This window comes from Pseudoliparis swirei, chromosome 14 (assembly GCF_029220125.1).
Source record: "Pseudoliparis swirei isolate HS2019 ecotype Mariana Trench chromosome 14, NWPU_hadal_v1, whole genome shotgun sequence".
Classification (NCBI taxonomy): domain Eukaryota; kingdom Metazoa; phylum Chordata; class Actinopteri; order Perciformes; family Liparidae; genus Pseudoliparis; species Pseudoliparis swirei.
Genome location: NC_079401.1, coordinates 5,805,855 through 5,828,442, shown reverse-complemented (window position 1 = coordinate 5,828,442; position 22,588 = coordinate 5,805,855). Strand labels below are relative to the sequence as shown.

The 22,588-nt window shown below is 47.0% G+C and overlaps 1 protein-coding gene across 2 annotated transcripts in view; it reads right to left on the bottom strand.

The window, feature by feature from the left end:
• The window catches only part of LOC130204751 (FERM and PDZ domain-containing protein 4-like), a 42,200-nt gene that overhangs the window by 5,076 nt on the left and 14,536 nt on the right, over positions 1–22,588 (bottom strand). Inside the window, exons 1-15 of one of the 2 annotated variants that reach the window (XM_056431698.1) lie at positions 21,276–21,339; positions 12,475–12,597; positions 8,834–8,985; positions 8,549–8,651; positions 8,123–8,168; positions 7,412–7,516; positions 7,071–7,178; positions 5,792–5,923; positions 4,765–4,884; positions 4,215–4,351; positions 3,609–3,735; positions 2,061–2,150; positions 1,792–1,974; positions 1,535–1,667; positions 132–1,142 (exon numbers count right to left, since the gene is read on the bottom strand). In XM_056431698.1, coding sequence (XP_056287673.1) covers positions 132–1,142; positions 1,535–1,667; positions 1,792–1,974; positions 2,061–2,150; positions 3,609–3,735; positions 4,215–4,351; positions 4,765–4,884; positions 5,792–5,923; positions 7,071–7,178; positions 7,412–7,516; positions 8,123–8,168; positions 8,549–8,651; positions 8,834–8,985; positions 12,475–12,597; positions 21,276–21,316 — 2,611 coding nt within the window. In that variant the 5' untranslated portion in view covers positions 21,317–21,339. Of the gene's footprint in view, positions 1–131; positions 1,143–1,534; positions 1,668–1,791; positions 1,975–2,060; positions 2,151–3,608; positions 3,736–4,214; positions 4,352–4,764; positions 4,885–5,791; positions 5,924–7,070; positions 7,179–7,411; positions 7,517–8,122; positions 8,169–8,548; positions 8,652–8,833; positions 8,986–12,474; positions 12,598–21,275; positions 21,340–22,588 lie in introns of those variants that run through there. The other variant, XM_056431697.1, reaches the window with a different exon arrangement.

The window sequence follows — 22,588 nt, the reverse complement described above, 5'->3', positions numbered from 1 at the left end:
TGAGAGAGACTGAAGACCATCGACGGAGACACAGGATTTATTCGCGGCGTCCTTTGAGGTGAGTAAGAAAGTTAAACAAAGACATTCTGTAAATGATGGTGAGACAAGGTGAGCACTCATTTTCAACAGACCTGGATTCCTCCTGTTGGGCGGCGGAGGCCTCTGTTCAGAGACGGTCAGAGCCTCCAGGGCTTGTAGGGTATGGACGACTGCATTCTCCAGCCTCCTCTCTGCTCCCCTGCTCCCTCCCCCTTCCGCCTGCGTCGGGACGGCGTCGATCGACGACGCCGGGATATCGCCGCGGCCGCTCGTGCTCAGCGGCCTTCCCTCGGGCGCCGCGTCCTCGTCCGAGCTGTCCCGAAAGCCCGGCGGAGGGGCCGCGATCGCCAGGTTCAGCGTCTCCAGCAGCGCGTCGTCCTCGTCCTCTCCGACGCCGTCGTCTCCCTCGGGAGGGGGCAGCGACGTCAGGTCGATGATGTCGTCGGCGGAAGCGGAAAGCGCCAGGAAGGAAGGCTTGCCGGCCGCCGCGGCCGACCCCCCTCCCTGGTCGCCGCGGTTTTCACCTCCGCCTCCGCCGTCGTCGCCCACCGGCGTCCCCCCGGCGGAGTCTTCCTCGCAGGAGGCGTCGTCGTCGTCCTCCGCGTCGTCCGCCGTGCCGCGATAGAACAGATCCCTGAGCAGCGGCTCCTCCCCACCTTCCTCGGTGATGATGTTGCTGTAGACGTGCGTCAGACCCCCGAACTGAAACGGCAGCCTGTCCTGCGGCCGAAAGTCTGTGTTGTTGTGCATGTAGGGCGGTCTGTGCTCGGGGACCTCCGGGCTCTCCGACAGTCTTTCATAGCCCAAGTTCTTCGGCCTGTTCAGGGGCGGGTCCCCCCCAAAAATGAACGACACTTTGGCGCTCCGAGGAGAGTCTTGAGGTTTGTGTCTGGTGGCGGGGGGAAGAGGAGGGGGCAACGGACGCCTACGTGTCCCAGGGTCTGGGTCAGGGGTCTCATGGAAGTAAGGGGAGACGCTGTTTTCTCTCGGCCCGTTGTTGGAATACTCAGAGTCCCGGTTGTAGCTCTCTCCGGGGCCGGGTGACGGCTGCTCGTTGTCCCCCAAAGATGTGCTGTACGGCCATTCCAGGACACAATCCTGACCTGCACACAGCAGCAGAAATACACGCTCTCATTATTTTATGCATTTATATTGATGTAATCTGAAAGTGGCTGCCTCCTCTTCTTCGCCAGACCTTTGAGTGCTCCACTTCAGGACTTTTGGGTTTTAATGATGCACCGTGAAGCTCACATTTAGAAAAACTTTGAGCATCTCCTTCTTTACTTGTTTTATTAATGTCACGGGGAGAGTCCGGCCAGGACAAATATCTCGCCACTTATTAGTAAAACTGTGCTGCAAAACACACATTTTTAGAAACAATTTAAATACCGACTGTAAACTTAGAACTGCGAATGACGAAATTCGACACATTTTATGAAATTAGGAAGCAAATCCATCAGGAGCGCACACACACACGCTCTCAATCATCACTCACCAGTGTCTTCAGTGCTGTTGCTGTGGGGCATGCTGAAGATAGATCTCCTCGAGTCCACTAGGAGGCGGTAGTAGCCCGCTGAAAGACAGGCCAGGTTCATTGCATCACTGGCTTCCATGATCAGTGTGATGGGCTGGAGAAGAAAAAAACCAAAGCGAAGGAAAAGAAGGGCGGACGGAGGGAAGAAAGACATCAGATGGTATCACTCATACGGGGCGACGCAACGCTCGCTTCCTGTTCTCCTCCCTCTTGCTCACCCTGACGTCCAGAACGTGCAGCTCCAGTCGGACGTTGGCCTCGTCCTCGGTGAGGATCTCGATGCGGTTGACGTGGCTGAAGTCGGCCAACAGCGCCACGAGGTTGGTCCGCAGGTTGATGACGTGACTGATGCCGTAACGTGGGCCCACGAGCAGCGTCACCTCGGTCTGTTTCTCCCCTTGCTAAAGCGGTGCGGGGTGACAAGCGCCTTCAGAAAGAAGTCAGCGGGGGGTTTATGTTTCTTTAAAAACGGGAATAACGCTCTCACCAAAAGTATGGAGATGAACTCCCTCCCTCCGTAGAGCCGGAGTTCGCTGAGGTACCTCAGGTAATGCACCTTGGCCTGCAACCCAGTCAGCTGCACGGAGAGAGCAGAAACACATTAGTGAGCATCGGAGACCAAATCACCTCAAACCTCGGACACATCCGTCTTCCATAATGCCAGGATGTTAAGCACTCTCCAGCCATTTGGTTCTAGACCACTGATTTTCCATTACGCCCCATCACGGTATTCTAAAATCTGATCATCGTCTGAAGCGCGGCTCCACCCACGTGTTCCTCGACCTTCTTCACGGAGCAGATCACGCGTTTTTTTATTCGCCGTTTCTACGAACCGGCGTGCTGACTGTCTTTATATTTCAGAAGCATCGACTCGGAGATTCATTTGAAACGCAGAGGAAGCTGAATGGAATGCTAAATGTGTCGGCTGACGTGGATTTTCAGATTCCAGACATCATTTTTGTTCATCCGTCATTCTTCGAAACAAATGAACTCTTCACCCCAATCGCAGAGGAGCCCGGCATCTACAAATATACTCTCGTTTGCAATCGCGTTTGTGAGATGCGAGACGTAAAACTGAAGGATGAGATTGTTGACTTTGTAAAAAAATGTCTGTTGAAGAACTCTCACAAACCGTATCGCAAAAAAAAGCAGCCCGGAAGAAAAGAAAGACTCTGCCCAAATTAGATTGACACGTATTGTTCTTTATCTTGTTTTTTTATTGCAACGAATAAATCTCACCACCCCCCCCCCCCCAAAAAGGCACAAAACCAGAACTGTGTTAACCTCTCTGTACTCCCCCCCCCACCCTCATTTTCTTTTTTCAAAGAAGAAAAGAGGCTAAGTAATTTCTCTAAAACAGCTGGGCTCTGCAGTTCTTAGATTTAAGGAGTCATAACATTCAGCCGGGATGAATCCATATTCGGGGGGGGGAGTATTTATGGCGTCGCGGCGGCATAAGTGGGATCGACTCGAGGGGCGTCTGCGTTTTTAATCACGGTCTCGCACTTTCTTTGCTCTCGTCCACACGCGCTCGGAATACAGTTTGCGTCTGCTCCGAGATTACCGCCTCCCTGTAATCCAACCGCCTCACTGAGACTCCCCTGCAGCTCACCTTACCGGCCTGACAGCTGAGAGCAAATCACTCGCTTCAGTTACAACTGTTGCACGGCCCGTACGTCGCCGGTTCATCCTCAGATCGACGCGTCGCATGACGTATCATCGAAAAGATGAGCCGGCGTTGGGATCTGCAGGCCCCAGACGGGTGGAACACGTGCGCGTGAATATGAATATCTCATTATGCACACAGTTTGATGAAGCGCCCCGCGTGGTCTCATCACATTAGCATTCGCGGTCCGGCCTCGACTGAGGGTCTTAGGTTGACGAGGGTGAGAACCTTCGCAAGGACGAAGAGGGGGCGTTCGATGCTATTTCAGGATGTGGCGTCGGGGAAAAAAAAAAGAATAAGACAGCAGACTGTGTGTGTGTGTGTGTGTCAGAAGTTTGTTAAACAAGGGCACAAACGGAGACGGCTTACTTTTTCCCCCAGAGGCACGAGGTTCTGGTTGGTTTTGAGGATGTGCGTCAGAGCCTTCCTGATGTTTTTCTCCTTCATGCTGGACAGCACAGCGGGAGGCAGGAACAGCGGGAGACCCCACTCCTTCCTGTGGAGAGCAGATTGACGATTGATCAGCAGGGACGGCCACTCGCCACAGACCCGGGTTCAATACCGGCAGTCGGAAGCGAGGAATCGGACCGAGTTCCCTCTCCTGACTGCAGACTGAGAATTTGTATTGGAGGTATTAGTGAATGCCAGACATACTCCGAAACCCCTTGTTTGTGCACATTAAGAACAAATCAGTATTTTTTACATGAGGCCTGATGTCTGGATGCTATTTTATTGTTTAACCAACCAGAAGGCTTTTAGTTTTGCAGAAGAGGACGAGGGGAAAAAGGCGAAACAATCCCTGAGATACCAAAAAAAAGAGGGAAAAACAGCTTTTAGAGGAAAACCGTCTCCGTCAAGTCAATTATGTATAACTGATGGATCAGCTCCAGGCTGTACAACAGTTTTAACATTCCAGCTCATGTCGGTGGTGTCAAAAAGCACACGCCGCCATGTCCTTTCACACCGCAAACTCACTGGATGTATTTCAGGGACACCTTCTGGCTCTGCCTGGTTGTCATGGTGAGGATGTACATCTGCAGAGCGGCCAGTCGCAGCGCGGCGTCGTACTTCAGCTCCGCGCCGAAGCGCTCCAACACCACGTCGTTGCAACTCTACGGCGGGGAGAAAAAAAAGACGAAGCGGGAAGCGGGCGTTACTTGAGAATCCCAAAGTCAGGCCGCAGAGGGCGTGTCCCCGTGGAGCGGAGATAACTTGTTTCTAACCTTCGTGACTTGAGTTACCTGCAAAAGGGATACAGATCCCAGACCTCGGAAGTATACAATGTTGAACTGAAGATTAGCTTTCCTTCTCTCGGACTATTTCACTTGACTAATTTATCAAACTAATCCTGTGGGGAGGCAATTTATTCTTTTAGAGAGTAGTTAAGACCAGAGTGTGTTTCTTTTGTTTTATTTGAGGACGGTATTTTCAAATGAAGATTTGTCTCGACAGGACCCACTTTGTCACTTTGTTATTTACCATTAGTCATCCCCCCCCCCCCCCCCAAAAAAAGAAAACCTCTCACCTGCACGTAGAGGTATTCAAATGCCACGCCGTCTCTCCGGAGCAGCTCCACGGGGTCCCGGGGCACGAAGCTGAGCCGAAAGAAACACTTCATCTTGTCACAGCCGGGCCTCTGGGTCACCTGGGGTCACAGACAGGTGGGAAACATGAAGGAGAGAGGGAGAGATGGAGAGAGAGAGAAAGAGAGAAAGAGAGAAAGAGGCCTGTGTTACAAACTGTGTTTAGCAGACATTACGCCGTTGCATTATGGGAACTGTCGGGTCCAGTGTTGTGTGTGCATTGACCCATTAATCGGGACGTGAAGTGATTTTTAGATGATTAATTACTATAACAAATATATATATATATATAATTAAAGGATATTTTTATTCTCGATGAGTCATTTCTTGGATAAATAAATGTAACTAAAATAAATAAATAATAATAAATATATATATATATATCATATACTTTTTGTATGTACAATAAGCAAAGTAACTAGCAATAATATCTGAAAAAAATCAGAAATGTATTAAAGTATAAATACAATAAAAAAATACCATTCAAGTAAAGTATTTCATATTGAAGGCAACCGCAAGACCAGCCTCATCAGTAAAATATTGATTATATCTTATGATTTACCGTGGCAGTGTGGCGGGGTCGAGGGAGTTTTGTTTCAAGGCCTCTACCCGCCTCCTCCTCTCCAGCCGCCACGTAAGATGTATCAGAGTGTACGTTTCAATCCATCTAGCGACTCTTAAAACCGCCAGTCTGTGTGCCACGTCCAGAGCTCCACATCGGAATATTAAAGTTGTCCTCTTGTAATCCTGCAAACCTCATTAGAACGTGACGGACACTGTGGCTGAGTGGGAGTGTGTGTGTGTGTGTTTGTGGGAGTGTAAGTGTAATGGGAGCTGTCACCCCTTCTGTGCCAGGGCTGATAAATGGCACCGGGCTCCAAATGCTGTGTGAATACTAAGCAGGGATGTTTGTTTGTTTGTGTCTGTGTGTGTCTGTGTGTGTGTGGCCGAAGAGGAAACATCTCCTACCTGAGTAAGCATCTCTTCTTCGTGCAGGAGGAGCAGTTTGCTTCCAGAGCCCTCCGTCCGGTGCTCCAACACCAGGGAGAAGTGCTCGATGCCTTTGATGGACAGCTTCTCTTGCAGGGTCAGGATCACGTCCTGAAGTAAACACACACACATCGATTTAATTAGAGCACTGTCTGAAAAATGCCTCTAGAATTCACTCGCGAAAAAACACACCAGAATGACACTATGCATATGCTTTTATGAAGAGTGACAGACTTTTCTCTCATTCTTGTGAAAACATCAAGAGATTTAATCATGAAAGATAATCCGTATAAGTTTAGACGCGTCTCTTCGATTCAGATGGACATTTTTGAGGTGACAAACATTCACAATATTAGGGCGTGAGTACGGTGTTTTTAAATACTTACTCCACATTTTTTTAGAGCTTCAGTAGAAGTAATGGTTTCCTTTTTGTCTCCTGTGTACTTAAAAAAGAATTCTCTGCCCATTCGCCCTAATATATTTACATATTTTAGTTTTTAAGAGAAGTAAATGTTTCAGTATCTACGTTGGAATAGAAGAGAAAACACATGTTTTTTATTTATTTTATGTATAGTCAGCAAGGTTGATAGCATATACACCATATATAACATATATAACATATACAGTATACCATATATAACATAATAGATTCATTCTTACACAGGTCTTTTTTCGAGAGACTTTCTTTTTCATTCATTCATCAAACTAAACACTGACGTACATCGACGTAAGCCATCATCTCATGGAGGTCATCTTTGACCCACCTATGCACTAATGTGTGTTCCAGTGACCTGCGCATCGAAGGGTTAAGAGGATAAACGTATTAATCACGACAGACTGGATCACTCCAGCCATGCACGTGTGTGTGTGTGTGTGTGGGGGGGATGCTCGGACCACCATCCACCATAAAACGTTCATTTTGACACACACACGCACACGCTCGCTAGGTGAAAACAACAGCAGCCAGAGGAAAGGAGTGACTCAGCTCTCCTTGCGTCCTATCCAGCAAACATCATGCAAACATGGAACATAACTGAATCTACAAGTCAAACTGATTGAAAAGCGCTCTCAGGCCCCTCGGCCAGGAAGTGAATTCCACGGCCTGTGTGTATGTGTGTGTGTACGTGGGTGTGTGTGTGTGTGCAACCGAGACGCCGCACTCATTTGCACTCTGAATGAATCTCTCCCTCTGTAATAATAGAGGCATCCGAGGCAGTTAATCTAGCAAAGTGTGTGTGGGGGGGGGGGGCGCACGCACCTTGATGGAAGTGCTGCTGTCGAAGCGGAAAGACTTGGTCTGCCCGTTCTCCAGGTAGACCTTCAGGACATTTGGCATGAACAGGAGGGAGTTGTCCTTCGCCAGGCTCTGCAACAGAGGAAATATGACCGGCCCCATGTTTCACCCCGTCTCATTGGACGAGCCCCTCCCACGGGATACAGGCGAGGTGTCACACGTGAGAGGGTTTCATGTCATAACACTTGTGACTTGTCTTATTTATCAGGCATTCATTCAACTGGTAACCATCTGTCATTGCCTATATAGGTCATATGCAAGTGTGTGTGTGTGTGTGTGTGTGTGTGTGTGTGTGTGGTACTGACTGGAACCTGGCCGTTTATAATGACCTCCTCTGCAAAGCGCACTTTGACCGGATTGGACTTGAGCATGGCTTTTTTGGCTGCACTGATGAACGCTGATTTCGGGGACTAGGAGGCAACGGTCCAAAGAGAGAGAGAGAGAAGGGAGGGAAAGAGGAGGACAGAGACAGACAGATGGAATGGGAGAGAGATAAAGAGGAGCATGAATAAACACAAGCACAAATAAAGAGGAAGGGGAGAAACAAAAGGTTTCCATATTAGCTGCACATGTAATACCGGGGCGGAAAAAAAAAATCAATACCACTTTAATTCAATAACCTCAAGTTGACTGAAATTGGGGCAAAAGCTATTTTCTAGAAACACGACACCCTGACGCAACACACCCCAAACTTAAGAGGAGACGGATGAAAGTATCCGGTCGCAGGAAGACGAGATTATTGCATCCACTTTACAGGAAAACAAGTTGAATGTGTTAGAGGAGAGTCAAGGAGGAAAAAGCTGCTGAGCTATAGATCCCCAAATATGATAACAAGGGCACACCATGTCCTTCATGGGGAGCATATTATCTAAGAAAAGGTGGATTATATAAAAGTTCAATTAATTGTGACACAAATCAACACATTTCGGCATTTTTATTTATTTATTTGTCTACATCTGAAACATACAACCCCTTGTGGTGCTTTCCCCCCCCCATTCTTTTTCTCATATACTCACAGGATACGGTTGGACGACGGTCAACACGATGGATTCTTTGCAGCTCCTGAAGCGAGAGAATCACAAAGTCAACAGAAACATCTGGAAAGCACGATCGGCGACGAGCAGCGACGGAAGATAAAGTGCGAGGGAACTCGATCGGCTTGGCTGGACGGAGATGAGAGGCCTCTGGCAAGCCACCGCAAGTAAAATACACCCCCCCCCCCCCATTAGCTTCACGGAAAACTAACACAGAAAACACACCGCGAGTTATCAATTTGTTCAACCGGACATTTAGTGGCTCACTTCCCAGAATGCACTCTGTCCGTTATACAAGGTAACTGGCGCTTTAAATTGAGCTCATCCGTAACCTTCAGAACAGGATTCCTGTATTTTTTTTTTACATAACCGTCCAACGGTAGTTGTCCCCGATGCCTCTGTAGTCACCTGACGAGATCGATGACTCGTTCCCTGGGAGCCGAGCTGACCGGCTCGTGGTTGATCATGATGATCTCATCGCCTGGCAACAGATTCCCCTCCGATGGACCACCTAGGTGCACAGAAAAAATAAAATAAGCGTCCGCTGAATGGACAACTGGGTACAAAATGTGCCCGTTTACAGGTAATGAAATGACATCATTTAAAAAGGTCCAGTGTGTTGGATTCAACCATTTCTTCATGACCCCCAGTGGCGACATCGAGCAGGTCATCGTTAAAGCCATTAACGCCTACCTGGTGTGACCGAGCGGACCACCACTGGCTTCTCGCTGCCCGCCACGAAGCCGAAGCCCAGGACCGGGTCCCGCCTCATCTCCACCAGGCGGGGGGCGGGGGGGACCGCGTCCAGGTGAACCTCCTCCAGGGAGCTGCACTGGGACACTTGGCTGGAAAACAAATAAATAAGATGAGAGGGGAGGTGGGGGAAGTCAGGAGATCATTCCACTTCGAGACGTATATAGCGGGCAATGGGCTCGATGACTGTCTTGCATATAAAAGGGAGAATCTCTTAGAGATTATGATGCAGTGCACATTAAAACCCGATCAAACCACTCGCTCCCGGACTGGAAATTAGTTTTAGCTCCGAAAGAAAACATGAAATGCGAATTGAATGCTTTGAGCTATCCGGTCGGACGTGAATAAATTAGAGACCTGGCTCAGGTTTGGTCATTAAGCACAACATTTCATACTTAAGAGCTATTTATAAAAGGCCCTGTGTCTGTAAAATGCCAAATATCTGCAATCTGTAACCAATTTGTTGCAAACTATTCCAAATTAAAGTGTACGCACATGTACGCAGAACCATGCAAATGGTGAAGTCTAGAAAGAACCCTTTAAATTCAATAAAGCAATGTTAATGTGGGTGAGAGCTCCTCTTAAATGTGAATGCCCCGTATTAAATTAAACCTCCCTGCTCGCCGAACCTCAGGCGTCTCTCCGACCGGGACGCCGGGACCGCAGAGTGCCTGTTAATTATGAGGTGATAGAAGCTTTTCAGTGGGGCTCACTTCTTCTCCCTCTGTCTCAATTTCCACCTCCCTCCCACCTTCACAGCTTTAAGCGCTCCCTTGGCAGCAGTTGCTTCCTTCGCTGCACATTAAGTCCACTCCGGGCGTCCATTGTTGCCAACATCCATTCCGTATTGGCTGCCTCTGCTGTCCACGTTGATAAATGCGGGCCTCATCCGTCCTGACCTTCGCAAAGTCACAAACGTTTCATTCCTTTGGAACGGCATTAAACTCATGTCTGTCTTTTAATTAATCAGATATTATTGTTTTCAGATTTTGCATGTTTAATGTGGCTTTACCCATCGATATGTATCTAGTTTTCACTATATATATATGTATATATTCATATGTTTATATATATATATATATATTCATATGTTTATATATATATATATATATTTATATATAAATATATATATATTTATATATATATATAAAAGCTGAATTAGATGTCAGTGGGGAAAGTTCTTTCGACAAGAGAAACTGATTTCTTACTGATTTATAATTTTTAAAATGGTTTTGAGAATAAAACCCAACCCTAAAGAAATGCCCATTTCATACACAGCATCTCCACGTAAACACAGCCCAGCTGCCATGTCACGGCGAGTTCAAATCCACTGACACTCGAGTGGAGAATGACGAGCCTGCTCGATCGTGTTAGTTAAAGTTGGGGGGTATCTGTCCAATATAGTTAAATAAACTATCGGCTTTAATTGCCGTCGCTCTCTTTTCTTCTTCTGTCCAATCGCGATACTCGATCTGTGTCACCTCCACTAGAGCCGCCAGCTTCTCTCTGGGAACAAAGACACATGTCCAGAGATGTCTCACTAGTCATAATTGACTTTCCCATCATGAGGAGAGGGGATGGGGATGGGGGGGGGGGGGGGGAAGAGGCAAGAATCGAAAAATAAGATATACACTACCGTTCAAAAGTTTGGGATCACCCAGACAATTTCGTGTTTTCCATGAAAACTCACACTTTTATTTATCAAATGAGTTGCAAAATGTATAGAAAATATAGTCAAGACATTGACAAGGTTAGAAATAATGATTTGTATTTGAAGTATTAATTTTTTTCTTCAAACTTCAAAGAATGCTCCTTTTGCAGCAATTCCAGCATTGCAGACCTTTGGCATTCTAGCTGTTAATTTGTTGAGGTAATCTGTTGAAATGTCACCCCACGCTTCCTGAAGCACCTCCACAAGTTGGATTGGCTTGATGGGCACTTCTTGCGGACCATACGATTAAGCTGCTCCCACAACAGCTCAATGGGGTTGAGATCTGGTGACTGTGCTGGCCACTCCATTACAGACAGCATACCAGCTGCCTGCTTCTTCCCTCAATAGTTCTTGCACAATTTGGAGGTGTGCTTTGGGTCATTGTCCTGTTGGAGGAGGACATTGGCTCCAATCAACAGGGTATGGCATGGCGTTGCAAAATGGAGTGATAGCCTTCCTTATTTAAAATCCCTTTTACCTGGAACAAATCTCCCACTTTACCAGCACCAAAGCAGCCCCAGACCATCACATGACCTCCACCATGCTTGACAGATGGTGTCAGGCACTCTTCCAGCATCTTTTCACCTGTTCCTCACAAATGTTCTTCTGTGTGATCCAAACACCTCAAACTTCGATTCATCTGTCCATAACACCTTTTTCCAATCTTCCTCTGTCCAATGCCTGTGTTCTTTTGCCCATACCAATCTTTTCTTTTTATTGGCCAGTTTCAGATATGGCTTTTTCTTTGCCACTCTGCCTAGAAGGCCAGCATCCCGAGTCGCCTCTTCACTGTCGTTGACACTGGCGTTTGGGTACCATTTATAGAAGCTGCCAGTTGAGGACCTGGAGGCGCCTATTTCTCAAACTAGAGACTCTAATGTACTTGTCTTCTTGCTGAGTTGTGCCTCCCACTTCTCTTTCTGCTCTGGTTAGAGCCCGTTTGTGCTGTTCTCTGAAGGGAGTAGTACACACCGCTGTAGGAAATTTTCAGTTTCTTTGCAACGCATGGAATAGCCTTCATTTCTAAGAACAAGAATAGACTGGCGAATTTCACATGAAAGTTCTTTTTCTGGCCATTTTGAGAGTCTTATCGAACCCACAAATGTGATGCTCCAGATAATCAACTAGCTCAAAGGAAGGCCAGTTTTATAGCTTCTCTCATCAGCAAAACAGTTTTCAGCTGTGCTAACATAATTGCACAAGGGTTTTCAAGGGTTTCCTAATCATCCATTAGTCTTCTAAGGCGATTAGCAAACACAATGTACCATTAGAACACTGGAGTGATAGTTGCTGGAAATGGGCCTCTATACACCTCTGGAGATATTTCATTAGAAACCAGACGTTTCCACCTAGAATAGTCGTTTACCACATTAACAATGTATAGAGTGTATTTCTGATTGATTTAATGTTATCTTCATTGAAAAAAACAATGCTTTTCTTTGAAAAATATGGACATTTCTAAGTGATCCCAAACTTTTGAACGGTAGTGTATGTATAAAAGGATGGAGAGGGTATACGGTATAGAGGGCAGGAGAGCAAGAGAGGGAATGGAAACAAGAAAAGCCGATAATGAAATGAACCTCAGTGTGTTGAACGAGTTACTTTTATCAGTGCTGTCCACTGAAGCCCCGAAAACCAGCGTTCTGGAGAGCACAGACCGAGGGTGGGGAATTGATGTAGAGGGGGGTCAAAGCGAAGAGGAGGTCGAGGGTGAAAGAAGAAGAAAGGGTCGAGGAAGCCAAAGAGAATAGGTAAATAGATTGGAGAGAAAAAAGAGAGGCGCTGGGGGGGAATGGGCGCCGTCGCTCTACGGTGATGATTGTACATCGTACCAACATGTGCTGATGTTTATGATCGTGCTGGTACATACTTGGTGAGGGAGTCCCGCCCCTCCCTGGTGCTGTTCATGCTGGCCCAGCTGTATGGAGGCCCCTGCAGTCCAGCCCAGGAGCCTGGGCCCGGGGGCGGCCAGCCCGACATTTTGTTCTTGTGGCTGAAAAAAATAAAGGGGAGGGGGGAATGAGCATTTGATCGTCTCATGTGAACCACAAAAGATGCTTCCATCAGTGTGTCGTGGAAGGTGATTGAAGTAGGTGAGGTGAAACCGCTTGATTCCTGCTTCCTTAGCGTCCCTTTGGCTGTATCGGGAAATATAGATACGCAAGGGCCATTATCCCCGAGTCACGGCAGAGTGAGCCCTCTTCTCATTCCCCCTGCACACAGTCACGTCTGAAAGAAACAAGCACTGTTCGACATGTAAATGAAACTCCTGTTTTGGGACCGTTAAGAGCAGGAACACACGTTTAGACTGGAGGTCTGAGACGAAGGGAGAAGATCCACAGAGATCCACTCACGCATAACCATCACGGCACATGCATCTGTGTATTTCAAAAGGTCATCGATTTTAAGAAAAGAGTGAAAAAGATGAATTTATTCCCATGGCGTGCTGTTGACGGGTGGAATACATCAGTCGGTCATGTCGTGGCTTCCGGGCGCGTGGAGAAAGATAAAATAGATGACATTCATGTTTTACTCTTCACTGTTGGTCTTCCTCCAGCAGAAGAAAAGAAGTTCTGTTTTATGAGACAGAAAAGGGCAAACGGTTCCGCTGGCGTGACAAAAAAACCATCGTGGAGTGAGAAGCCGGCCGTTATGGCCATCCTTGGTGGTATGAAATACTCCTCGAGGCCCGATTGTAAATTAAATAAGGCATTTAGAGATGGATTTCTTCACGGCTGCACGTTGAAAGTGGCGCTGGGAGCCACGCCCTCTCCCCTTCGGTTGGGATGGTGCCAACTCCTTTCCTCTTCTCCAGCTTTTATTTTTCTTCTACAAGTGCAACTAAAGAATCCCTGAGTGCAGAAACTTAGTCGACAGATCACAGCACAAAGAGACAGAACTCATCGTGAATGTCGCCTCCCCCTAAAACTAGATGCATTTTCCCTTCAACGAACCAGGGAATTTAAAAAAGAAGCCGCAGGGTGCTTCGTTCTTTGGGCTGCTTTTTTAAATTTTTTTAAAGCCACTGTATCGACTTCAGAGTACTTTTTATTCCAAACCGATCAATTTTCTCTCTCTCTCTCGCTCGCTCTCTCTCACTCTCTCGCTCTCTCTCATCCACACAACCCAAAAGCCGAACTTCATGACACACACACAATCAATGTTTTTGACAAAAATGGATCGACGAGAACCCTTTTACTGGAAACGTGTCGCAAATGAAGACAGTTGTATGTAACTGACAGATTTCAGCGATTTAATTGCACATCTGACATTCTGCGCATACTTAGTCTCACGTCAGTGGCTTTCGACCACATTGGACTCTCGGTGCTCGTTGAAACCCTCCCTCGCCTAATTGATCGGTCGCAGCCAGTCCCTCGACGGCCATTACATGTATTGATCGCCGAGCATAAAGCCCCTCCCCCCACCAATTCTCACCACTTTACACTCTTTCTTTTCATATTTTCTATAAAGGCTCAGGACCCCTCCGAGTCCGCAGGCACACGGAGGTGAAGTGGTGGGTGGAGCCGTATGTACATCAGGGTTTGGGTCTCTTCTTTCATTTCACGAACGCCGTGGTGACGAACGCCAGGGTTATGAACGCCATGGTGAAGAGCCCAATGGGCCCACGGGGTCAGAAATACTTTTAGAAAGCGGCCGTCATTTACAAAGCCGACACATTCGAGATGATTGCACGTCTGAGAATTGGACCGCGCCGCCATCATCACTCAGTCGCCCATTTCATGTGTGCGAGGAGCGTTGATTGGGTTCATTAGGGCAAAATCAAGTCATTCCAATGGAGTTGGAGCAATCCAACGTCCAGAAAAAAGCCACCTCGACAGAGCTGCAGCCGGAGACCAAAATGGAAGAAGCTCACCGGGAACCGTAGATCACCCCGAAGAAAGAAATGCAACAGTTATTGTCAGGAAGAGAACGCCTACGCCCTTAATTTGACTAACAAAGCTCTGAATGGTTGGTTGCTCTCCCCCCCCCACCTCTCTTTCCCCCCGGGACGTCAGCGAGCACAACAGAAGAACTATTTGACTTGCTGAAAAGACATCTGCCGCGATTCACGCTCAGCATGTCATGAATCTGAAATGGCAGGCAAAAAAAAAAAGGAAAAAAAAAGTTGAATATTTCCAAAGGATATTTTGTGAAGAAAAACAAAACAAAGCGCTCACATCTGGTTCGATCTGCGGGGCTCCACCATTTCCCCTGTCAACCACCATGTTGCTGAATCCACCGCCCGACTCAGAGGCAGGGAGTCGCCGCTATCCTGCTCTTTTATGAACGCATGTCGTGCCGCGCTGTGCGTCATAAAGTGTGACCGGCCCTCTGAGATCACAGTCCAGACCGACCCGACTCCTGTCGAACACTGGCTGCTGCCAAAGGCGCTGCGATGATGAAATCAATTAAAAGCTCACATAAAAATAAATGCTCTGCTGCACACAAAGACATCAAAGTAGGTGAGCGAGGGGAGAGGGGGGGCTGTTACATTGAGGCTGAGTTTTCGTTACAGGACCGCGGACAGCTCCCCTTCTATTCCCCAGCACTGAGCAGGAATACAGATTGTCGAGTTATTGCAGTGTAATAAACAAATTTAACCTCCTCCTCCTCCTCCTCCTCCTCGACAAATGTTAAAAGATTTACGGAGTTAACTGCACGTGTGCACTCAAATTGGTTGACACTGGACGACGTTAAAGATATAAATGGAATATAAAAGGGGAACATTTTGAACATTCGTCTTCTATATATTTTGATGTATAACCAAAACGTTGAAGAATATATTCTCAGGTGATCAAAATGTAACAGCTAACTTTCACGCCGCGGTCGCAACCCGTCAATCACAAGGTAGCCCCGCCCCTAAGCATACCCGGCTCTCAACGGGACTTTAATTCACCGCATGAACATCGTGCTGGTTTGAAGATTACTTGAAATGTGGGAACAAGGCCATATACTCAACTTACTTGTCATTCATTCATCCATTACATTGTGAAACTATAGATAACTTGGTAAAAAAAAAAGAAGAAGGATCTGCTCGCGAGCGTGTGAAAAGAATCCAGTGTGCGATTTCTACGCTTTATGGCGATTTATACGGGGGGTATAAAACAAGTGTTTGGAAAAGTACTTGGATAAATAATACACTCATAATTAGTGCAAGTGAAAGCCTTGCTCAATCATTCGAGGAAAATGTATATATGCATGTGCAAGGATGCATATACAGGACTGTCTCAGAAAATTAGAATATTGTGATAAAGTTCTTTATTTTCTGTAATGCAATTAAAAAAACAAAAATGTCATGCATTCTGGATTCATTACAAATCAACTGAAATATTGCAAGCCTTTTATTCTTTTAATATTGCTGATTATGGCTTACAGCTTAAGAAAACTCTAAAATCCTATCTCATAAAATTTGAATATTTCCTCAGACCAAGTAAAAAAAAAGATTTATAACAGCAAAACAAAATCAAACATTTGAAAATGTGTTTCCAGGTGTTTCGAGTTAATTAGACGATTCAAGTGATTTGTTTAATACCCTACTAGTATACTTTTTCATGATATTCTAATATTTAGAAATAGGATATTTGAGTTTTCTTAAGCTGTAAACCATAATCAGCAATATTAAAAGAATAAAAGGCTTGCAATATTTCAGTTGATTTGTAATGAATCCAGAATGCATGACATTTTTGTTTTTTTAATTGCATTACAGAAAATAAAGAACTTTATCACAATATTCTAATTTTCTGAGACAGTCCTGTATATGCAGGTTTGCAGTTCATTATGTGTGTGTGTGTGTGTGGCTGACAATACACATCAGTATTATGCAATAGTATTTGGAGCAGAACTAATCACTCAACGAGCCTCTTTGGCAAACACATGTAACAGCGAGCGGACAACGGGAAGTCCGTGTGAGCCGGCCAACCCCGCGCCTCGCCACTCTGTAGTCCCGATGAGCCTTTTTTTTCCACATTGTATTTAGTTCAATCTTAATGCGTCAATTCCGGAAAACGCACGCGCAAATGTGGACACATGTTAGTTAATTACAACTCATACGAAGCCACCTCCTAAAGACACAACATAAAACAAACAACACAAAGTCACCACTTGAACAAGAGCCAGTTAGATATATACATACACATATATATATATATATACATACGTATATATACACACATATATATATACATATATCCATATATATATACACATATATGGATATATATACAGTATATATATACACATATATCCATATATATATACACATATATGGATATATATACAGTATATATATATATACACACACATATATATAAATATATATACATATATTTATATTTTGTCATGTTTCATTCCTGTATTTCACAGTACTCTGTGTGTGTTTGTGTGTGTGTGTGTGTGAGTGAGAGAGACTATGGCATGCAACATAATGAAAGATATTTTTAACTTTCCTACTGTATGTCGTGAAAGAACCATGCCAAGGTGATCCATTATTAAACACCGGTTCAAAACTGCGGTGACGTATTTTAAGCTCGGCCACCACTTAGAGAAATAGACAAGATTGCCGAGCAAGATTCTCGTCATCCAATGAGAACACAGATGCCAGAATCCCGCACGTGTCCGGAGCGTTTCGCCAACTTCGCCCGCGAGCGTTTATCGGAAAAAGGTCAAACGGAGCGCGTGGAGGACTCGCTCTTCATTCTGTCGATTTCCTGGGAAGTGTTACGAAGTCCCTGAACACACCGGCGAACACGACAGAACGTTCAGTCAAATAAAAAAAACTCTGACTCTGCAAATTGTGCAGAGGCCGTTAAAACGTCGGAGGGAAGATCGGTCACTCGAGTGAGTCATCTCGGGACGCGTGGTTGGGTTTTTTTCTTCTCTTTCTTCTTGTTTTTTCTCAGGCACTGCTGTGGGGTTCAACGTGGGGGCGAACAGCATTACACGCTTGGTTAGGATGGGGAGCAGAGAGGGTGGTCTCACCCAAAAGACGAAGAGGAAAAAATAGCAACTCTAGTAGAACGTCCGCAACGTGTTTTTTTCATCCTCTTGAAAAAAAGGAAGAAAAAAAAAAGCCTCTTAAATAATGCACCGAGCAGGTTTTCCCTGCAGAATGCACGAGACGTAAAAGCGGCAAACGGACCGAAAACACGTGCCGCGCGCCGAGCTCACTTAAAAGTCACTCTCGGAGCACGTGACGCCTCCCGGAAACCCGACGGGAGCGCCGGAGCGTCGCCTTCTTCTTGCATCAGTGATCAGCTGGCAAATTGGGTCTGAATTCCAGCGCGCTCGCTCGGGTTTGAGAATTAAAGCAGGAAATGGGAGGCTGCACAGATCTCGCAGTTAAGTTGAGATGGGAACGGAGCAAAAGGAACAACATGCTTGGGGTTTTTTTGTTGCCGTATTTTGCATAATTGATTAAACTCTCGTCAATAAAGAGGGGAGAGCGGGAAACGGGAAGCGGGAAGCGCGTCGCTGCAGTCTTTCCGTATTCTCTTCGTGTGAGAGATGACTGGAAGTGTGGGGAGGACAATTTGGCAATCATAACTTAAGAGAATATTGACGCTCACCAGGAAATGAACTGTGCGGAGAGAAGAGGAGGACTGATTGGAATATTCCTTTTCAGAGTGGATGTGTTCCATCGAATGAGTTTGGGGAGATAACAAGCGTGTTATTCTGCCGGGTTTAAATTCAAGTTGCATCCGTGGCTCCAGTGCACAATTGTTTGACCACGTGTTTAAATGTTTTTAAACCCCGCCTTAAAATCAATTTCAACGTCCTCAAACAATCAAAATGTCTAGTGCAGAGACCACAAGAAGTAACTGCAGATTAAAAAGGTGATGTTTTCATTAATGTTGCATTAGTGGTGCATCGGGGAGAGCCGGGCTCGCCAGCCCCCCTCTCTTCCCCCCCCCCCCCCCCCCACAGCTCATCCTAGTCTTTATGCTAAACTAACTGCGACCCGGCAGTAGCTTCGTACTCGCATTTGAAGTTAACGAGTGCCCACGATTGACGACGATATGGAAAATGACAAAATATGTTGATTTCTTCCGGGACGCCGCGGCCGGTCAGATGGTTTTCCGGTACAAAGGAGCGTTGCCCTCTGAAGTAGCAGCATGCGTTTGGCAAAAAAGCAACAGGCAATTTGGCACGCGCTGCCGTAATCTGATATTCAGAACACAAACAAGCCCTGCTGGCTAGTTTCACTGCCAAATACCGACACACACACACACACACACAAAACAACAAAAAAGCCAAGATGTTCCCGGACTACGAACGCTGATGAGAGATTCGCCTGCTGGGGGGGAGGGGAAAGAAAAGGCCAGATGTGCGATGACAAAAGTCAGAATAAAACCCACAAGCACAGCAGGAAGGATCACACGGCTCCTCCCACTTTTACCTGCGGCTGCCGGTTTTTATCTCCCACGGCAACGACGAATGATTCATTAGGAGGCGATGAATGAAGCGCAACTCCTCATCACAGTTCACGGGGATGACTTGGCTGGCGTGCAAACAGACGGCTGTGAAACTGTGGCGTGGAAACACACACCGGCCATCTGGGAACGGGGCAAAGCGCCGCCGCCCCCCCCCCAAAAAAAAAGAGTCAAACAACAACTTCTCTCTTGGCGCCACGGAATTATTAAAAAAATATAATTTCCACCCATTTCACAGTCTGTCAACAACGAGACGAGGGCCAAGAGACGAGCGCCAAGACCGGAGGAGTTGGCGTGGCGGGAGTTTTTGACCGGCCGACAAAACGGTGAAGCGGAAGGGAAAAAAGCCGCAGCCCGGGGATGGTCAAATAAAAGAACTGCCTTCTTATGACAAATGGAAGATATGTCTTCGAATCAGAAGTCGAATAAAGACACATGTGTGGACATATGCAACACCTGGCTCCGCTTTGTGATTGCTCATGGACACACGAGTTTCCCGAAAGATTAGCGCCGCGGGGATGGAACGCATCGCAGGGCACGGCGTGCTGCTTTTTGGTTTGCTCGTCTATACGTTTGCCCGATTGGAAAAACAGCAACGTAGCTTTAATGTTTCGGTGTGGGGAAAAAGGTCGTTTAAAAAAAAGGCTCCTCTGCTTCTTTAAAGCACAGCGGAGCGAAGGAGAGGCCGCGAGGACGCCGCGATGCTAACGGAAACCACGAGGCGACAGGTGTAAGCAGCAGCACGAACGAAAGCCCCAAAGAATGCTGCCGATTGGCCATCGTTCTCATTGAGGGGAGGAGGGTGTGTGTGTGTGTGGGGGGGGGGGGGGGCAGTCTCACCAGAACCAGCTGAACCCTATCCGTTTGTTTTTTCTTCCATTTTATGTCCATAAAAACATGACCGTTAGCTGAAATCCCCCAACGTGATTGAGCCTATCGTAAAAAAAATCCCAGAGCATGTCAGTGAGTTTCAAAATAATATTTAGTCAAAGTAAAAGTTCAAAAACACAATGGTTCAAAAGTTTAGCACGTCCATCGAAACAAATGATTATCGGAAACACTTTACGCTGAAATACCACCGGAAAACCATTTCAGCGTTGGCTTCAAAAATCGTTTAGATGTCGTGAAAAGATCGTGGGTTCAAGTCTTTTCCGTTCCTCGGAGGAGGATGGAACTCCAGATGCCAACCTCTGGAATGTGTAGGTTGAAGAGATTTGCCACCGAGGGCTTAGAGATGTGACCAGGCATGAGTCGGGGGTCATGCGAACATGCGGCGACTGCCGTGCACCGAAACTCTTCATCGCCGCCGCTCCGACTCTTCAGCGGGCCTCCTCTTCTCCGGTCCTGCGGCTAGTGTTATTCCACTTGACTTTGAAGTAATCCTGATGGACGCGTTTGAGTTAATGTTGTTGCCTCTATTGGTTGAGCATCGCGGAGGCCGGAGGGCGTCGCTCGGGGCAACGCTCCTTCTCTGGAACAGGGTTCTCCAAACCTTCGTCCGTCCTCTGTCTTTTATTTTTATCGCCACGAAGTACATTTTACTGAGACGGTTGCTCGTATCTCGAGGAAGCAGGTCGTGTAATTGTTTTTGAGCACCACAAGCCGGGGGGAGGAGTGTGTGTGTGTGTGTGTGTACTCCCATTTCATGAAGGCAGATGTCCCTGCTGCTGATATCCCCAAAACTTGGCAACTCACTTCCATTGCGCGCCGTGTTATGCATCTTTGTTCTACTCTGCATTTATTTTTCAGAAGTTTCTCAGATTTTGACAAATAGAATAAATGATGAACTTATCAAATATGACGTATTGTTGCGAGGCCCACATCCCTGGGAGAGTCGGGAGAAGTTACCCCAGAAATATATTCTGTTTCTTATCTTGTGTGCAGAATATTTAGATATTTTTTGGCGTCTGTCTGGATAATTAAACACTGCCGGGTAGTCACAGTGTGGTATTGTTACTTTTACTTGAGTAAATTATCTGAATACTTGCACATCTGCTGTTGTGCAACAGTCAGATCTTTGATCACTGAAGTTTTCTCAACTGAAACACTTTCATTCATCGCGAGTCACAACACTTTTGGGGTGAAACGCGCTCAGACCGCTTCACCTGGAAAATGATCTCATCTTTCTTACAGAAGAAAAGGTGGCATTTGTCAAGAAATGGGGATGAAAAGTTAAAAATAAAAAAAAATACAAAACATGTGATAGTTCCCCCTTGGAGGCCAGAAATAAGAGAGCACTCACCCTGACGGCTTTGGCATCTTGGAGAAACCAAACATGTCCATGTGGTCCTGCTACAGCGCTCTGTATCCCACAGCTCAGCCGCTCCACATCAGTATTCTAATCCACATCCAGAGACAATCCCGCCTTCAACCCGGATCCATATCGAGAGTCAACGAAAAGCCCTTCGTGCGATTCACAATCTCTCACCGCTGGACGGCGTGGGGACAGTGTCGCCCCAGACAGTCCGTCCACAACGCCGCGTCCCGAAAGTGATGACCCCCCCCCCTCCCCTCCCCTCCACCCTCCCCTCCACCTTCAGGCTCTCTCTGGGACGAGTCAGCCCTCGCTGCCGCTCTCCACCCGGCTCAGTTGGGCTGCGACGAGCCCCCCGCGTGTGCTCTCCATCGCGGCGCACGGACTAGTGCGGTGATCCTAGCCGCGGCGAGCGGGGGGGGAGGGGGCGAGGAAGAGAGGGAGAGGGGGAGGGAGGGTGAATGGCAAAGGGACGGGATGGGGAGGGACCACAAAGCGAATGGATGACGGATGCGCTCCGTCTCCGGCTTTGCCCTCAGTCCGTTCATCTGCTCTGTGAGTCTCTTTCGCAGGACAGTGGGAGAAGAGAGGATGCAGAAGAAGAAGGAGAAGAAGAAGGATGGGTAGCAGGATGAAAGGAGGATACAAGTGTTTTGGTTGTAGAGAGGAAGCAACTGAGAAAGAGAAAGAGAGAGAGAGAGATGATGGGCAGAGAAATGCTGACTCGGCAGTATGGGAGCGCTGACGGGAGGCAAGGACCCCCCCCCCCCCCCGCATGGTTTTCCTAAGTGGGCTTGTGAGCGTGAAGGCTCAAGGCCATCGCCCCCAACACATTTCTTTTCCCATGACGTTTTCATCCCCATAATTTCAAGACCTCCTTTGGGCTTTTAATTCTGACAACATTAAAGGACTCGTATTTGTATTCATTTCGTGGTCGTTGTGCATGCACGTGCACACACACACACACACACACGGCCTGTCATCAAACAACCCCCGACAACAAGTCAGAGCCTCGGGCGTGTGTGTGTGTGTGTATCTGCGCGCACACACAGATGGCTCAGCGCCACAAACGGCGATTATGATTTTTAATTTAACGCAGAAGGGCGTAAAGTATGTTTGGCGTCCCGCTGATTTCAACTCGACTGGGACGAGCTGTGTGTGTGTGTGTTTCTCTCCATTTATTGTCAGAATGAAGACATTATTCACAGGTGGATCGCAAAGCTGAAGTCCAGTAGCCACGCCCTCCAAAACACACATGCCCGAAGCGTGGCCGACCACAGCGATGAGCCAAACGCACTCTG